The 16011-nt window shown below is 36.0% G+C and overlaps 1 protein-coding gene and 1 non-coding gene across 2 annotated transcripts in view; both read right to left on the bottom strand.

Moving 5' to 3' along the window:
- MAP3K1 (mitogen-activated protein kinase kinase kinase 1) overlaps positions 1 to 16011 on the bottom strand; it is a 77907-nt gene that overhangs the window by 24167 nt on the left and 37729 nt on the right. Inside the window, exons 2-6 of the mRNA XM_025387932.1 lie at positions 12244 to 12394; positions 9088 to 9288; positions 5713 to 5913; positions 5193 to 5309; positions 4675 to 4823 (exon numbers count right to left, since the gene is read on the bottom strand). Of these exons, the coding sequence (XP_025243717.1) occupies positions 4675 to 4823; positions 5193 to 5309; positions 5713 to 5913; positions 9088 to 9288; positions 12244 to 12394 (819 nt within the window). The remainder of the gene's footprint in view (positions 1 to 4674; positions 4824 to 5192; positions 5310 to 5712; positions 5914 to 9087; positions 9289 to 12243; positions 12395 to 16011) is intronic.
- On the bottom strand, positions 11742 to 11850 carry LOC112627302. The gene has a single exon (XR_003120141.1). It is a non-coding gene; the product is annotated as a small nucleolar RNA U13 (small nucleolar RNA).

The raw sequence follows: 16011 nt of genomic DNA, 5'->3' as shown, positions 1-16011 counted from the left end.
AAATCTATGGAAGGAAATTTTGTTAGTATTTCTTAAAATACTACATGTATATATTCATGACCTAAAAATCCTATTTCCTAGGATGCTATCCCTACATATTTTAAGTATGTAAACAAACAACTGGAGGTGTACTTAATGTACATTAATTAAGGCAATGGCTAAATAAATTATGGTGTACCAACAGAACCTTATACAGCCATGAAAAGAAAAAAGTATGTAATCTGGTAATGACGTGGAAAAATATTCTTTATATATAAAGTAAAAGCAAACGAAAATTGCACACCAGAATATATGGCATGACTTTGTTTAAAAACAGTAAGACAGCTGAGAGAAATATGGATGGGGGAACGTGCATGCATCTGTTTGTCGGCCGAAGTACGGAGTGTGCAAAGAAGAGTTTCACTCCTTGATTTATGTAATTTTTAAAAGTTGTATTAAATAGTTAACAGTAGTTATTTTGTGTGCACCCAGGCTAGAGAAAGAGGACTTTAGTTCTCTATTTCATAAATGTTTTTAATTAAATCTTCATGATGTGAGGGATGACTTTTAAAAATCAATAGCCGTATTTCCATTATAAAATAAAGACAAGGCTCTGGGATGTTAAATAAGTTGCCTCAAATCAAAATCAGTTTGTGGCAGATCTATCATTACACTTTTATCTGAGAAGAACATGCCATAAACTTACAACGTCTAAATTTTAGAGTCTGCTAAGCTAGGCCCAATATTGCACTTCTACTATCTTCAACTATTAGGTTGGTGCAAAAGTAATTGCGGTTTTGGCCATTACTTCTAATTTTTTGAATCCTAATTTTGCCATTAGAAGTAATGGCAAAAACGGCAATTACTTTTCCCTGAAAAAACAGATCTGAGTAACTAGCAGCAAAATAACCAGTTCCCCAAATGCACAAAAAGCTTTCCAAAAAAGCTAATCAAACAAGTCAGCAAAGTCATCATGGGTGATTCCTGAGATGAAGGCACACTTACTAGTCTCTCCCTCCTGATGTACCTGCCCCCTCTCTTTTCCTAATTGTAGAGCTACTTAGGATGCGGAAAAACTGTCAGAATATGCATGCATTAGTAATGAAGAATTAACAGTAGCATTACAGAAATGATGTATACAACTATCTATAATAAAAATATTCATGGCAAAAATAATCCAAGGTCAACTAACTCTTCATATAATTACACCAAAATTAAGCTTATTCATAAGAGGAAAATAAAGTTTCAAAATTTAGTCAAATCACAAGTGCAACTTACTAAATACTTCTCTGACAACAAAAAGAATACCATTCTGGGGTATTTCCTGTCCATCTTTTTTCCAAGTACATATTTTGTAAGCATTGTTCAGATCATTTATGTATATATATATATGCACTATTTCATATTTAAAAAATTTTTATTATAAAATTGCACTTCAACTCTTCATATACATAATTCTTTTTTTTTGTTGTTGTGGCAACATATGCATAACATAAAATCTACCATCTTAACCATTTGTAAGTGTACAGGTCAGTGGTATTAAATGCCTTCATGCTGTGCAACCATCACCACTATGTGTCTCCAGTATTCATCTTGTAAAACTGAAACCCTATACCCATTAAACACGATTCTTCACGATCTCCTTCCTCCAGCCTCTGGCAACCACCATTCTATGTTTTTTCTGAGACAGGATCTTGCTCTGTCTCCCAGACTGTAGTACAGCGGCACAAGTATAGCTCGCTGCAGTCTCGAACTCCGGGGCTCAAGAGATCCCCCTGCCTCAGCCTCCTGAGTAGCTGGGACCACAGGTGCATGCCACCCATGCCTGGCTAATTTTTCTTTTCTTTTCTCCCTTTTTTTTTTTTTGGTAGAGACAGGGTCACACTATGTTGCCCAGGCTAGTCAGGAACTCCTGGGATCAAGTAATCCTCCCACCTAGGGTCACTCTACTTTCTGTCTCTATGGTTTTGACTAAGTATCTCATGTAAGTGAAATTATACAGTATTTGTCTTTTTGTGACTGGCTTATTTTGCTTAGCATAATGTCCTAAAGGTTCATCCATGTTGTAGCATACTTCCTTCCTTTGTAAAGCTGAGTAATATTCCACTATGTGTATATCCCACATTATCCACTCATCCATTGATGGACACTTGGGTTGCTTCCACCACATAATTTTTAATGCCGCCATAATTTTCCACTGACTAGAAAGATCCTGTTTTAAGTATCCATTAATGTTGGACATATAAGCTGTTTCCATATTTTTACATTTTAAGAAACCATTACAAACATCTTTGTACACATTTTTTTTGACATTTCAGATTTTTTTTAGCATAGTTTTTTCTGAAGCAAAATTACATGAGTATAGAGCAGGGAGTAACAAACTTATAAGGAAAACAAATTAGCCTGTGGACTACTTGTGTAAATACAGTTTGACTGAACATAGCCATCCCCATTTATATATCGTCTTCGGCTATTTTCAGACTATAAGGGCAGAGCTGAGTAGTTTTTAAACTAATACTTAAAAAATATTTAAATTTAAAATACTATTAAAAAAATATTTAAAGTTTAAAAAAAGTTACCTACAATAACCCCTCCTATAAATAACCAGTGAAGTTCTTATTCTTCCGATTTTTACATACCTGTAATACCTTTCCTATATAAAACTGGGTTCATGCATAATATATTATTATAACCTAGATTTGGTTTTACTTATTGACATTTTCCCAGGTCATTCAATGTTCTCCAAAAGCATAATTTTAATGCCTACATGACATTCGTAACATGGGCATACACTAATTTAATCATTCAATTGCTACTGGATATTTAAATTGTTTCTAATTTTTCACCATAATACTATGAGAAACAGTCATATATGATATATGTAAGGCTTGTGCATTTCTCAGATTAAACTTTTACTTAAGAAGAACATTTACTGGATCAATGAAATGTTTTTAAAACCCATATTACTTTTTTTCTTCAAAGGCTACACTGCTTTATATACAATCAAGCACATCCTTACAATAACTAAATGACATCATTTAAAAAGTCTTCCATTATTTCAGTAAAAACTGGTATCTTTTTTTAAAAAATGAACATTTCTTTAGTTATCAGGTTGAATGAACAGTTTTTGTGTTTCTTAGCCCCTTAGAATTCTTTTTTGGTGCATATTCTCTTTATGCCCTTCATTTTCAATTGAATTTTAAATTTGTTTATCCTAATTGTTTTATTATTGTTTGTGGCATACCATTTAAAATCGTATGTAATCAGATCTCCAGATACGCTTCCTCTGTATTTTCTTTTTATTGATTTTAGATACAAAAATAGTGGTTACACGAAACAAAAATCTACCCATCTACATAGTACAATCTCAGTAATCAAGATAACTTTTGTGGCTCCCCCCCATGGATATGTGAATCCAAATAATTTTTTTTTTTTAACCTCAGAGAGAAACTTTCTATTTTAACTTTGGCTACTTGGTTTTAAGCATCTGTTATTTTTCCCCACAATAAAAAGTTACAGAAATGTCACTCAAAAGGAAAAAGGAGCTGGGTGTGGTGGCTCACACCTGTCATCCCAGCACTTTGGGACGCTGAGGTGGGAGGAATGCTTGGGGCTAGGAGTTCAGTAGGCTGGAGAAATACAGCTAATTTTTTTCATTTTATTTAGAAGAGATGAGGGGTAAAACAAAGATACCCAGGTTCTGGTTATACCTTTCCTCAAATGAACTGCATAACCTCCTGGCTTCACTTACCGCTGTCACTGAACCATGCCAACTAGAAAATCTTCAATGTCCAAAAACTCCTAAAACTCTAGGATTCTAAAATTATTTCATTTAATCAAAATTAAGAAAATCCAAACATTTACTTTTTCCACAGATGAAGAAAACCTCTCTTCTCTTCACTGCACTCTTGTTGCGACCCTGTCACTTTTTCATTCTTCATTAATTTTGAGGTAGTTACAATACTTAACAGATTGATAGGATAAAGACAGGATTTAACCGCTCAGAACAGTGCTTCTCAAACTGGGCACTTCGGGAATAACACAGAAGGTGCCCTGGTAAGAGAAGCAGCACTTCCTTTGTGGAGTAATTTTTAAAAATCTAATTTTTACACTAAAACCAATAAAGCGATATACAGAACAGAAATAAGATTCACATGAATACTGCAGTTTTTAGCACAAAATGTCTATATACACACACACTCACATGACCTTTAACAACATATATATATACACACACACATACACACACCCACATATTTTTTAAGAAACAGGGTCTTGTTCTGTCACCTAGGCTGGAGTGCAGTAGTGCAATCATAGGTCACCGGAGCCTTGAACTCCTGGGTTCAAGCGATCCTCCTGCCTTGGCCTCTTGAATAATTGGGACTACAGGTATCACCACTCCCAGCTAATTATTTTACTTCTGTAGAGACAGGGTATCCCTATGTTGCCCAGGCTGGTCTTGAACTCCTGGGCTCAAGCGATCCTTCTGCCTCAGTCTCCCAACATGCTGGGATTATAGGCACAAGCCACCATGCCCAGAGAACCTTTAATATCTTCACCCTTGATTTTAACTTGAAAGCCAAGATTCAATAATTAAATCATTTTAGAGCAACTTAACAAGTAGATATAAAAAATTACCCCTAAAATTAAAAGTAACACTGGATTAATGCTTTGAAATCCTTAAAAAGTACTAACCTGTTTTCTGAACTAGATGTAGAAGTACTAGATGATGACAATGTATGAGAATTTGACATGCGTGAAACAAACTTCTGGATGGTGTTACGAGATGGAGCTTTGATCCTTGAGCTACGCCTACTGTGATATTTCTGGAACAAACTCTCAACCTAACATTGGAAAAAGACAGTAACAGTGATATTTGTGCCATAATTATACATATGAAGAGTTCTAGAGACTGAGCTATTTATCTTTTATTTGCATGTTTTTCCTAAAGTTGATTTAAGAGCTTCAAAAATAAAAACACATTATAGTTTACTAAGGACAACATTCATACGGCAGGTCAGTGTTGTTTTTTTCAAGCTAGAAGAAAAAGTTTAGTAAATATCTCATGAGAACTATTTATAAGCATCAACTAATTCTTACATACCTTCACACCTTTCAAAAGGTCACTGCCTAAACTTAAAGAAGGAGAAATTTTAAGAATATATCATAAGAATATGCTGACAATTTTACTCTAAGCATTTATTAAAAACTACCTCAAAATTCTTTAAAGTTTTTCTCCACAACATTGGGTCTGAAGGTTCTAGTTGAAACACCCGGAGCATTACAAACAGCAGATGAATACAGAATGTTCCACGTCCACAGCTGCAGTTCTGAAGAGTTAAAAAGAAAACCTATAGGTTAATACATCCGTGGTTCATTAGAACTTCTAAATTCATCACTTTATAATATTTCCAACTTTTTATACTAAAGTTTCTATTAATTCATATTCTTCATTATCTTTGTATATAAGAAAAATCTACAACTATTTCCATGATTTAATCTCTCATTTCCATTGAATTTATTAAATAGATCAAATTTCTATTCTATGGTATATTAAGATAGTAAAAACCTCATAAATACATTAAAGAAAAATATTAGCCTAAAATACATTTTAAGTTTACTTTTGTCTACTAAAGGGAATTAAGTGATCCAAATTTAAGAACATTATAGTATATAAATTTGAGGTAGTACCATATACTACAACTAATAAAATAAAATGGTGACAAATCCTACCTGAGGCCCAATAAACACCCGGTATTTATTGTCTGGGCTGTCTCCTCCAATCAGGAAAGAGTTGGGCCCTATCTGCTGCAGTAAGTACAGTCTGGCCCGCATCACTTTGTTAACACGGCGATTTGTTTCCTCAGGGCTATATGGTGAGAAGCCATCTGGTGAAGGGGCTCTTCGGGGTGGTGTGATTCTGCCACTCTGAAACTTCACAACATTTTTTTTTTTATTAGGTATGTTTCTCATTTCTTAATTAAGAAACTATTATCCAGCTGGGCGTGGTGGCTCATGCCTGTAATCCCAGCACTTTGGGAGGCCGAGGCAGGCGGATCACGAGGTCAGGAGATTCAGATCATCCTGGCTAACACAGTGAAACCCGTTTCTACTAAAAATACAAAAAATCAGCCGGGTGTGATGGCACACGCCTGTAATCCCAGCTACTCGGGAGGCTGAGGCAGGAGAATCACTTGAACATTTATTACCCTTAATTATTTAATTAGGTATCCAAAAAAACTGGAATTTCCACTGGACATTGATGTAAAGACCAAGTCCTAAGAAAATTAGTACAGTGAGAGTGTTATATATTACCCTCACCATAGGAGAGTTTTTGTCAGCTTCCACAAATTTGTTTTTATTAAGAGTCTGCAGAGTGTATGTTGGGAGGCATTCCACGGCAGCGTTTGTAAATTTCCAGTTAAAGAAGATTAATAAAGCCTTCAATAGATCCCAGAAAGCTGGATGTTTAATTTTTACTACTAGACACAGCATTCTGCCTGCTTATGATATATACTTTTTATGCTTTTTGTTTTGGTTCATATTAGATGTTTCAAAGAACTCAAATGTTTATAGAATAATTTATAAAATTACCACATAGTTGTCTCTCTCAGCCAGATATTTATCAACATTTATGGGGATGACCGAGATTTTAAAAGTCTTCATGCTAGGATGAAGAGATGCCAACAGCCTCCCAAGTGTTCTAGTATCCCAGCTGAAGCAACAGGCATGTGAGTGAAGAAGCTGAGCCTGCTGAGCCCTGCCCAATCTGCAGATTCATGAGCTAATAACTGATTAGTTTTAAGTTAAAAAAAATTAATAACTAATTTAAAGGTGTTTTAACATATAGCCAACAACCACTGTTGGGCATCAGGTTTTACTATAAAATGTTTTTGCTTTAAATGTATTTTTTAATGAACTGATGTACCTTAATAACTCCAGATCTTAACAAAAACCCAAATTCCTCTTGTGGTCACTATCTCAACCATTTTTCCAATCAATCATTTGTTCTTCAAAGTTAGAAAGTGAGTGTTTTTTATTTTATTTTATTTTATTTTGAGACGAAGTCTCACTCTGTCACCCAGGCTGGGGTACAGTGGCGCCATCTCAGCTCACTGCAAGCTCCACCTCCTAGGTTCATGCCATTCTCCTGCCTCAGCCTCTGAAGTAGCTGGGACTACAGGCGGCCGCCACCATGCCCGGCTAACTGTTTTGTATTTTTTAGTGGAGACAGGAGTCTTAACATGCATTTCCACCACTAGAAGTCTCTCTCTCACATGAATTTACCACCTATCTTTTTGCAAATTTCTTTGATGTTTAGCTTAATATAGAAGACAGCTAAGATTTTCATAGCTGCTTCTGCATTCAATATGCTGTGATATGATGTTTTGATTAAAGTATATGAAAGAAAATTTGGCCTCACACAGATACGCAGATGTAAAAGGAAGGAGTATTTTAATAGCTTTTTTTTTTTTTTTTTGGAGTCTCACTCTGTCGCCCAGGCTGAAGAGCAGTGGTGTGATCTCGGCTCAATGCAACTTCTGCCTCCCGGGTTCAAGCAATTCTCTCTGCCTCAGCCTCTTTAAGTAGCTGAGATTACAAGTGCCTGCCACCACGCCTGGCTAATTTTTGTATTTTTAGTAGAGACGGGGTTTCACCATGTTGGCCAGGCTGGTCTTGAATTCCTGACCTCAAGTGATCCGCCCACCGTGGCCTCCCAAAGTGATAGGATTATAGGTGTAAGCAACTGCACTTGGCCGCCTGTTCAAATAATGAATATTCTTTGGTACTATACCAAAGCTCAAAACACAGTTTCTTAATGTGGAATCTGAAACCACATCAACAAACTTTTCCTACTGGCACATTAAAAATCCAAATGGTGTTATTTTACATTTTGAATGTATCTTTTACCTATGAATGATTTTGTTGTTATAATACACTGATCATGTGGAAAATACTGGTTAAGTTAAGCAGATCTTCCAAATGTTCACATATTTCATTATATAGCATGAAAAGAATCACATTTGCTATCACCAATCTTATCAGAAAAGTCTAAGCACTGGGAAGCTGTCAAGCTCATAGTGGTGGATAACAGCTTTCTAAAATTCTAATTTTTGTTTTGACATCTCATCTTTTAACACTGGTGAAAAAATATTTAAGTTGTTTTTCTTTTTTTTTGAGATGGAGTTTCGCTGTTGTCGCCCAGGCTGGAATGCAATGGTGCAATCTAGGCTCACTGCAACCTCTGCCTCCTGGGTTCAAGCGATTCTCCTGCCTCAGCCCCCCGAGTAGCTGGGATTACAGGCATCTGTCACCATGCCTGGCTAATTTTTGTATTTTCAGTAGAGATGAGGTTTCACCATGTTGGCCAGGCTGCTCTCGAACTCCTGACCTCAGGTGATCCGCCCACCTCAGTCTCCCAAAGAGGTAGGATTATAGCCACCGCTCCTGGCCTTAAGTTGCTTTTCTTGAAGTGACAGTCTAATTCATCTTAAGAAAAATATCTTCCAAATACCCAAATCTAAATAATCATAGTTTGTTGGTCACTCATTTAATGTTCCATGAAAGAACTAGTTCAGCTTGCAACTCTAACAACCACACAAATACTTCTCCTTGAGAAACTATTGTATTTTGGTATGTAGAAGTGCTTTATGCATGCATCCCATTTCATCACACACAATATTACAAAGGCATGTATTTACTAAGAGTCAAGATTTAATAAAATTAATTTCTATTTCCTTGTCAAAGGCATTATCAAGTGTAATTGCCATTTTTTTTTTCTTTAATGGCTGATACATAGCAATAATGAATATAGTTTCTACAGCTGTAGCCTTAAATTGGGAAAAGGCACCAATAGTTTTACCCACCACTGCAAATATCAATGCAGGGAAAGAGGCAAACAACATCACAGTTTTATCACAAAATTAGTTTTGACCTAATAGACCCCAGAAAGGGTCTCAGGAACTGCCTCCCTCCCTCCATCCTCAGGGGTCTGCAGATCATATTTTGAAAACTGATGTTCTAACAGATGGCTGGCCAGTCTTTTCTCTGTTATAAATGAATCTAAAAATTATAAAAACTAACATATCCGTTGTAACATTAACTTACAGGCACTGGGGAAACTCTTTTTCTCCTTACTCCTGGAGATTCTGATTTCACTGTGCGACCTGATGGGGAGTTGCCAGGAGAAGGACTGCGTCGGCCTTTGGAAGCTGGTGAAGCCGCACTCGCCTGGGCCTCTCCTGGAGACTCAGCTGCCAAGTGATTCATTTCAGATCCATCTCCTTTAACTGGGATTGGTTTTACCACCTGAATCAAAGTATTCCAGTATTTTGATTACTTAAAAATATAAAAGGTAAGTAAATGTAAATATCATAGACTAGGAAATAAACTTAATGAGCTTTTGTTATGAAATATACCAGTATACCAGACAACATATCAACTTTTATTATTACTTTAAGCTATTAATGTAAAAGACTATTTTTACCTACACAAATTTCAGTCATTTAGGATTTAACACTAGTTAAAATGCAACCTCTTCCCTTACAATTTTGTAATGCATACAAAACTGCAGAAATGGTATTATTTGTTATTATATACCCTAACTCATTTAACACTCAAAAGTAACAATCAAAGGTTATTAAACAAATGTGAAAAATAAGCACTCATAACTTCTATAGTCAACTCATTCAACTACTAGATCAAAGACCTCGGTATGTTTTTATTTGTTTCGACAAAATGTAGAACCTTGAAACAACACTGGGCATAATTTCAAATAGTTTGATGACTATGCAATCATTTTGCCCTGCTTTTGTGTGTGTGTGGTTTTTTACGTTATATTACTACAATAGGTTAGATATGTATCTCAGAAAACCAAAAGAGGTTAGAATTTTAAAGATCAATTTCTCAGGCAGAAATGCAGTTTAGAAGACCTGCTTTTTTTTTTTTTTTTTTTTTTTTAAATTAAGGCTTTCAGACCTAATCTAGCCATGACCAAAGGCCAAACTCCACAGCCTTGTACAACTGCAGACCTTTCTGGACTTTCTCCCACTGCTCCTGTTCTATAGCCAGTTGCTGTGTTCACCAAACTTGCCTGACCCTTCCTCCTCCTGTGCTTTCCACTTACTCTCCTCCTAATTTAATACTCATCTCCAGCCTGCAGCACCCCAGGAGTACACCTTCACAAGAGGAAAATTTACCCATTTTTTTAGACTCAGTTAAAATTCTTCCTTTTATGAAACTTCCCTGAAGTCTACCAGCATGACATTCTTTCTCTTTCCTAAGTCCCTATTGCTCTTCTGCCCATCCCACACATTTGGCACCTAGTCACAAGTTGCTTTGTGATATTTCATGTACTACTCTATTTATTACATGTAAGTCTAATTTTCCCATTTGGAGATATTTACACTTTATGTTTCAAGAATGATTTGACACAACTTACTTAAAGTATAAAAACAGAATCAGACCTCCCAAGTAAACAGTAAACTTCTTAAGGATAATATGAAATCTGTAAACCATAAAATGTAGAGTGGCATAATTAAGCTTAAGGACTGTGTTATGCATCTTATTCCACACATCTCCTCCCTCTTCATGCATGTCTTATATACAGACAAGGTACGTATTTGCTAGAAAGTGAACAGTATAAAAACTAAAATTCTGTCTTAGAGAAATGGATATTCTTAGTTCATACGTAATAAAAAACAAACGGCTGGCTCGTTTTTAAAAAGTTGTGATTTATGCCCTACGGTATTCTCAAAAGATTTAGGCTCTGTTTGAACGCCTCCATCTAAAGGAGCTCAGAAAGCAGCACATTGAAACTTCAGATGGCTCTGTTTGTTTAAAAGTTCTTTATATTAACTGAGTAGTAATACGCCCTTTTAACTGCCAACCTTCTACAAGATGTTTCAACAGCACTTTCTCTTCTCTAAGATAAATCCTTAATTTCTTCATATTCATCTTCTGGCACAAATAGCTAAAATGGTGAGGGGTTCCCACCACACCACCTCACATGAGTAATAAATGGAAGAAATGTAGAAACTTAGCTGTAAAGACAAAGACTCATGAGCCCATAGTAACTTAAAGTGCTGGTATGGAAAGGAACAATTAGATTTATTCTGTAGAATTCCATGGGTTAGAATGAGAACCAACGGGTAAAATATTCCTGACAGACTGCAGCTCAGTAATGAGGATACCGAAAGCCGCAGGGATTATGGAGTTAAGTCAGACACGAGTCAGTACTACACATCTAAGAGAGCTTTCTGAGGCAATGGTAATGTGCTAAAACTGCACTCCCCAAAGGGTAGCCGTTGGCCACATGTGGTTACTAAGCATTTGAAATGTGGTTGGTGAGACTGAGGAACTACATTTTTACTTTTATTTACATCTAATTAATTTAAATCTAAACTTAAATAGGCATATGGGATGAATGCAGGGCAGACAATCATTTGGCAGGGGTGTACTTTAGACCCTTGTCAAAGTTTAGATAAATTTTAAGTTGCCGTATCTGTTTTAAAAGAACAAAATAAACACAAACTTGCTGATACAGGTAAGTGCCAGGATACTGTAATACTTCTTCCTTTGTAAGAATGAAGACACACATTTCATGATGGTATTCTTGTAAGAATATATATTCTTATACCTATAGCAAAGGATGGAGTATCCCTGCTTTTTAAAATCTAGGACTCTAGATTTTCTTTCACCAAACCCCATACATTTTTAATTTATCTTAATCTCCATGGGTCTATTAAACTTTTTTTTTTTCAAGTCAAATGAGGGTAACATGCTGACATTGTAACAAAGTTGGAGAAATGCACATCTTACGCATGCATGTAAAAACCCAATTATTACACTTACGAATTACTGCAATTAAATATTTTCTTTCCTAGAAGATTTCTGAAATTAAGATCCTTGGATCCTGTCTTAGAGATAAAACATCTAAAACAAATTGGAAAAATTCTTTTTAAAATTTAGAAAGTACAGTATAAAACTCCAATGAAAGGATTTTAGATACTGACATGAGAGGGTAGTCTTGGTTGAAGCATTTACCCCTCCACCAAACACAACAGTTAAGTTCCCAGAACAGTTTAAGTTGTTTAATGAGCGTAGTTTTAATTACGGTTTCTTCCAAATGACCGCAATATCAAGTAATTAAAACTACTACATTTAAAATGAAGAAGAAAAGCTTACGAGAGGATCTATTTATGCTTACTTTTCCATTTCCTCCTATGCTTTCTTCCTTACAGCTGGTAACCCATAGCCACTTACCACAGGCCCTCGCCTATTTCTCCTTTCCAACCATTCGTGCTTCCACGCTGGCATACAGGTTGCCTTCAGTTTCTCCCTGATCATTCGTTCCTCTGGACGATCGTCCATCTTGTGCAACCCTTTGAGAGTTTCTTTATTCTCCATCTCACGACTAAAATGGATGGAGAAACAAAGAAAATGAGAAATTTATATATGAAAGATAATTTCCAAGAACAAATGGTTCCATTTTATACTTCCAATGGACATGTAATAAAAAAGCTAACTGCTAAAAACCCCAAATGACTTAAAGGTTGAAATGATTCTGAATTATATACTACTGACATATATCATGCAGACCTTTGTTCCACTGTAGTTAACAAAATGAATCCCAAGACATTAAGCACTGTATTAACAAATACATTCACTAAGACTGCATTGTTTTCAATTCTACCACCCAAGTATATAACAAATATTTAGAAGGGTGTATTATTACGCTTTTATCCCAGGATTTCCAATACATTAAGTCAATACAGACAGAATCTGGTGGATATGCTCATTTATCTGAAATAAGCTCAATAAATATTTAATAAGTGAAGTGAAACTTAACTACATCATCTATGATCCCAAAACAATTTTTCATAGCCTACATGATTAAATTTTTATTTTCAGAGAACAGTGATTTCTGACAAGCACTTGGGGTACTCTAAAAAGAATAAAAATTATCAGTACAAACATTTGATCTTTACTCCATTAAATGGTGTAGATTTACCAGAATAAAACAATCTCTAAACTAAGAACCGTTTGAGAATTAACTCTACGAAGCCTAATAGGCAAAGCATCAAGCTCACGAAAATCACTAATTTAAAAATATACCCACATCCCCATGAGCATACACGCATACACGATATGCACAGATTTGAAAACCTGATTCATAAGCATGTAGTTAAAGCAACTGCACCTTGGGATTAGTAACAACTTTACAAATACTAAGCTAATTTCAGTAACTATTTTGAAAAGTTTATAAAGCTAGACAACAGTTTTTCTACACTGATATGAAAAGGAAATACTCAAGGAAATACCCAAGACAAGAACCTCAAGTTTACTAAAAAGACAAATTCAAACTCCTCTAGGAATTTTCCAGCTAATCACAACTATGAAGTACAATCTTCAGAGAATCAGCCAAAGAAAAAAAAGAAGAAACTACTTAAAAATAAATATTCACTAGAAAGGAAACAGTTAACTGGTCTCACTGAAGCATCAAGACTGTGAGGAAAGTAAAAGCCAAAATATTAAACACCTCTGTATCAGCGACTGGCCTAGATATTTTTAGAAATACAAAGAATACATAACATTTGGTTTGAAACTTGCAAATGGGCATTAGGACCACACAGTAAAATATTTCCTTACAGACACACACACACACACACACACACACACACACAAATACTGTTATATAGAAACAATATGAGATTTTCAAAAAGTATGAAAAAAGGAGGATTATCTCATTTACTTATACGTGCTTGGCTGCTTTTTATGCTGATTATAAAATATAAATGTTAGGGGATGTGTGGAAGAATGTAAGAGAGGGAGGGAGGAGAAGAAGGAAAGAGGAAGGGGGGATGGACAGAAGGGAAGAAAGCAGAGAAGAAAGGAGGAGGAGGAGGAAAAGGAGGGAGAAGAAGGGAGAGAAAGGAAGGTAGGGGTGAGGAACACAGGGGATAAAGTGTCTTCCAAAAAATCCATCCTGCTCAGTTGGTACTTATTCCAGGAGGCTCAGATTTGTAGGCAACTGAATTTATGTGGTGACTGCATACCAAAAATTCACTTTCAAGTCTTTAGTATTAAAAGCACTTTCTCCCTCCAGTTAACAATGTTGCAAGAGGTGGTTTGGTTCCTAGGCTAGTTCCCAAAAAATAAGCCTCATAGTGGAACTGCAGTGCATTTTTATACCAGAAACTCCTGCGCTCCTGGACCAAGGTGCTCGATCGTCTTTCCTCTGGTCCTAGCTATCTCTCTTCCCACAAATCTGTTTCAGGAGTATCTCTTCTCTGTTACGGATTTTCAGTTTCTGTTCCTGGCCCCCAGTCAAACACACAAAGGACATTCCTTGTCTAAACAAATCTTCCTGGATGGCGTGGCCTCCTTAAAGTCTAATTTGTCTCCTTCCTTTCCATTTGTTTGAAAATACTATAATCTTTTAGACCAATTTCTTTTATTATAAATAATAGGGATAAGCATTCTAGTAGCTGAACTTTTACAAACATCTGAGATTCTTTTTTAAATTTTGTTTTACCTTATTTATGTTTAAGGGCTATGAGATTATTATTATTTTGAGATGGAGTTTAGCTCTTGTTGCCGAGACTGGAGTGCAATGGCGCAACTGGCTCACTGCAACCTACTCCTCCCAGGTTCAAGTGATTCTCCTGCCTCACCCTTCCAAGTAGCTGGTATTACAGGCCTGTGCCACCACGCCCGGCTAATTTTGTGTTCTTAGTAGAGACGGGGGTTTCACCATGTTGGTCAGGCTGGTCTCGAACTCCTGAGATCAGGTGATCCACCCACCTCAGCCTCCCAAAGTGCTGGGATTACACCACGTTTGGCCTAAATTATTTCTTTAGAATAAACACCCAGAAATGGAAATGCTGGGTAAAAAATGTACACAAATGAAGATTTTTGATAATATGGGCAAATAATCTTCTAAAAAACATGTCTTCCATTCACACGTCCACCCAGGTCAAGCTGCTCTTACCTGGTTTGAATTAGCAACAGGCTCCTAACAAGGCTTCTTTAACTTTGAATCTTACCCAGATTTCACAGTGCAGCCAGGGTTACCTCCTCCATTAAAATCCTCTAGTGGCTTGCCCCGGGCTTAGACTAAAATCCAAAATGTTCAGCCCAACCTAAGTAGCCCTGCACCATGTGGTCTCACCTCAATTCCTGTCACCAGACCTGCCCCCCGCCCCCGCTTCTTCACTGCCTCAATAACCCCACAATCATCTTTCCTACTCAGGGCTTCTGGACAGGCTGCTTCCTTTTCTGCCTACTTTTTACCTAATTTCTACCCACTCTCTAGATTTTCCTCAACTCCTCAGACTTTCCCAATTTCAATTAAGAACTCCCAGTTCCATTCTTTCACAGCACTTGTATTTTTCCTTTAACATGGTTAATGCAGTTTGCAAAATGTTCCTCTCTTATGAATTGTAAGCTCCATGAGTGAGGGGACCACGTGTTATATCCATCTATACATCTAACATCTAAACACGTCTGGCTCATAATAGGTATGAACATATATTAAGTGAATGTTCACCTATTAACTCTGGCAGTCCTACAGCCTTCCTAGTTTTAAATTTTAATGACTATTCTTATTAACTTTTTAAATAATTCTGTATTTAATTAAGACTAAATTTACAATTTAGATGTTATTCAGAACAATTTTCACTGTTCCTAAGTTAATCTGCAAATATAAACCAGTGTTTTTCCTAGTCTCTTTGTAATAATTATATGTCATTAATTCTAAAATTTGTATTTTTTCACATTTTAATATCTGAAATCTGAATGCCTCTTGCAATCAAATGTTACTGTAATTTAACTGACAGGTTTTTTTTTTTTCCTTCATGGTAAATAGAATAATGGTACAACTTACAACCACTGGGATCTTTGAATCAATGAAATATACAGTAAATCCTATTATATTTGTCAGGAATAAATCATATCTACTCTATTTAATTTCTCTCTGAAATGGAACCAAACTCTGAAATTTTTTTTTTACATACTTGTATTGTTTTTGTT

This window comes from Theropithecus gelada, chromosome 6 (assembly GCF_003255815.1).
Source record: "Theropithecus gelada isolate Dixy chromosome 6, Tgel_1.0, whole genome shotgun sequence".
NCBI classification, from domain to species: domain Eukaryota; kingdom Metazoa; phylum Chordata; class Mammalia; order Primates; family Cercopithecidae; genus Theropithecus; species Theropithecus gelada.
The sequence above is the reverse complement of the archived record's forward strand: the minus strand, read 5'-3'. Positions and strand labels throughout refer to the sequence as shown.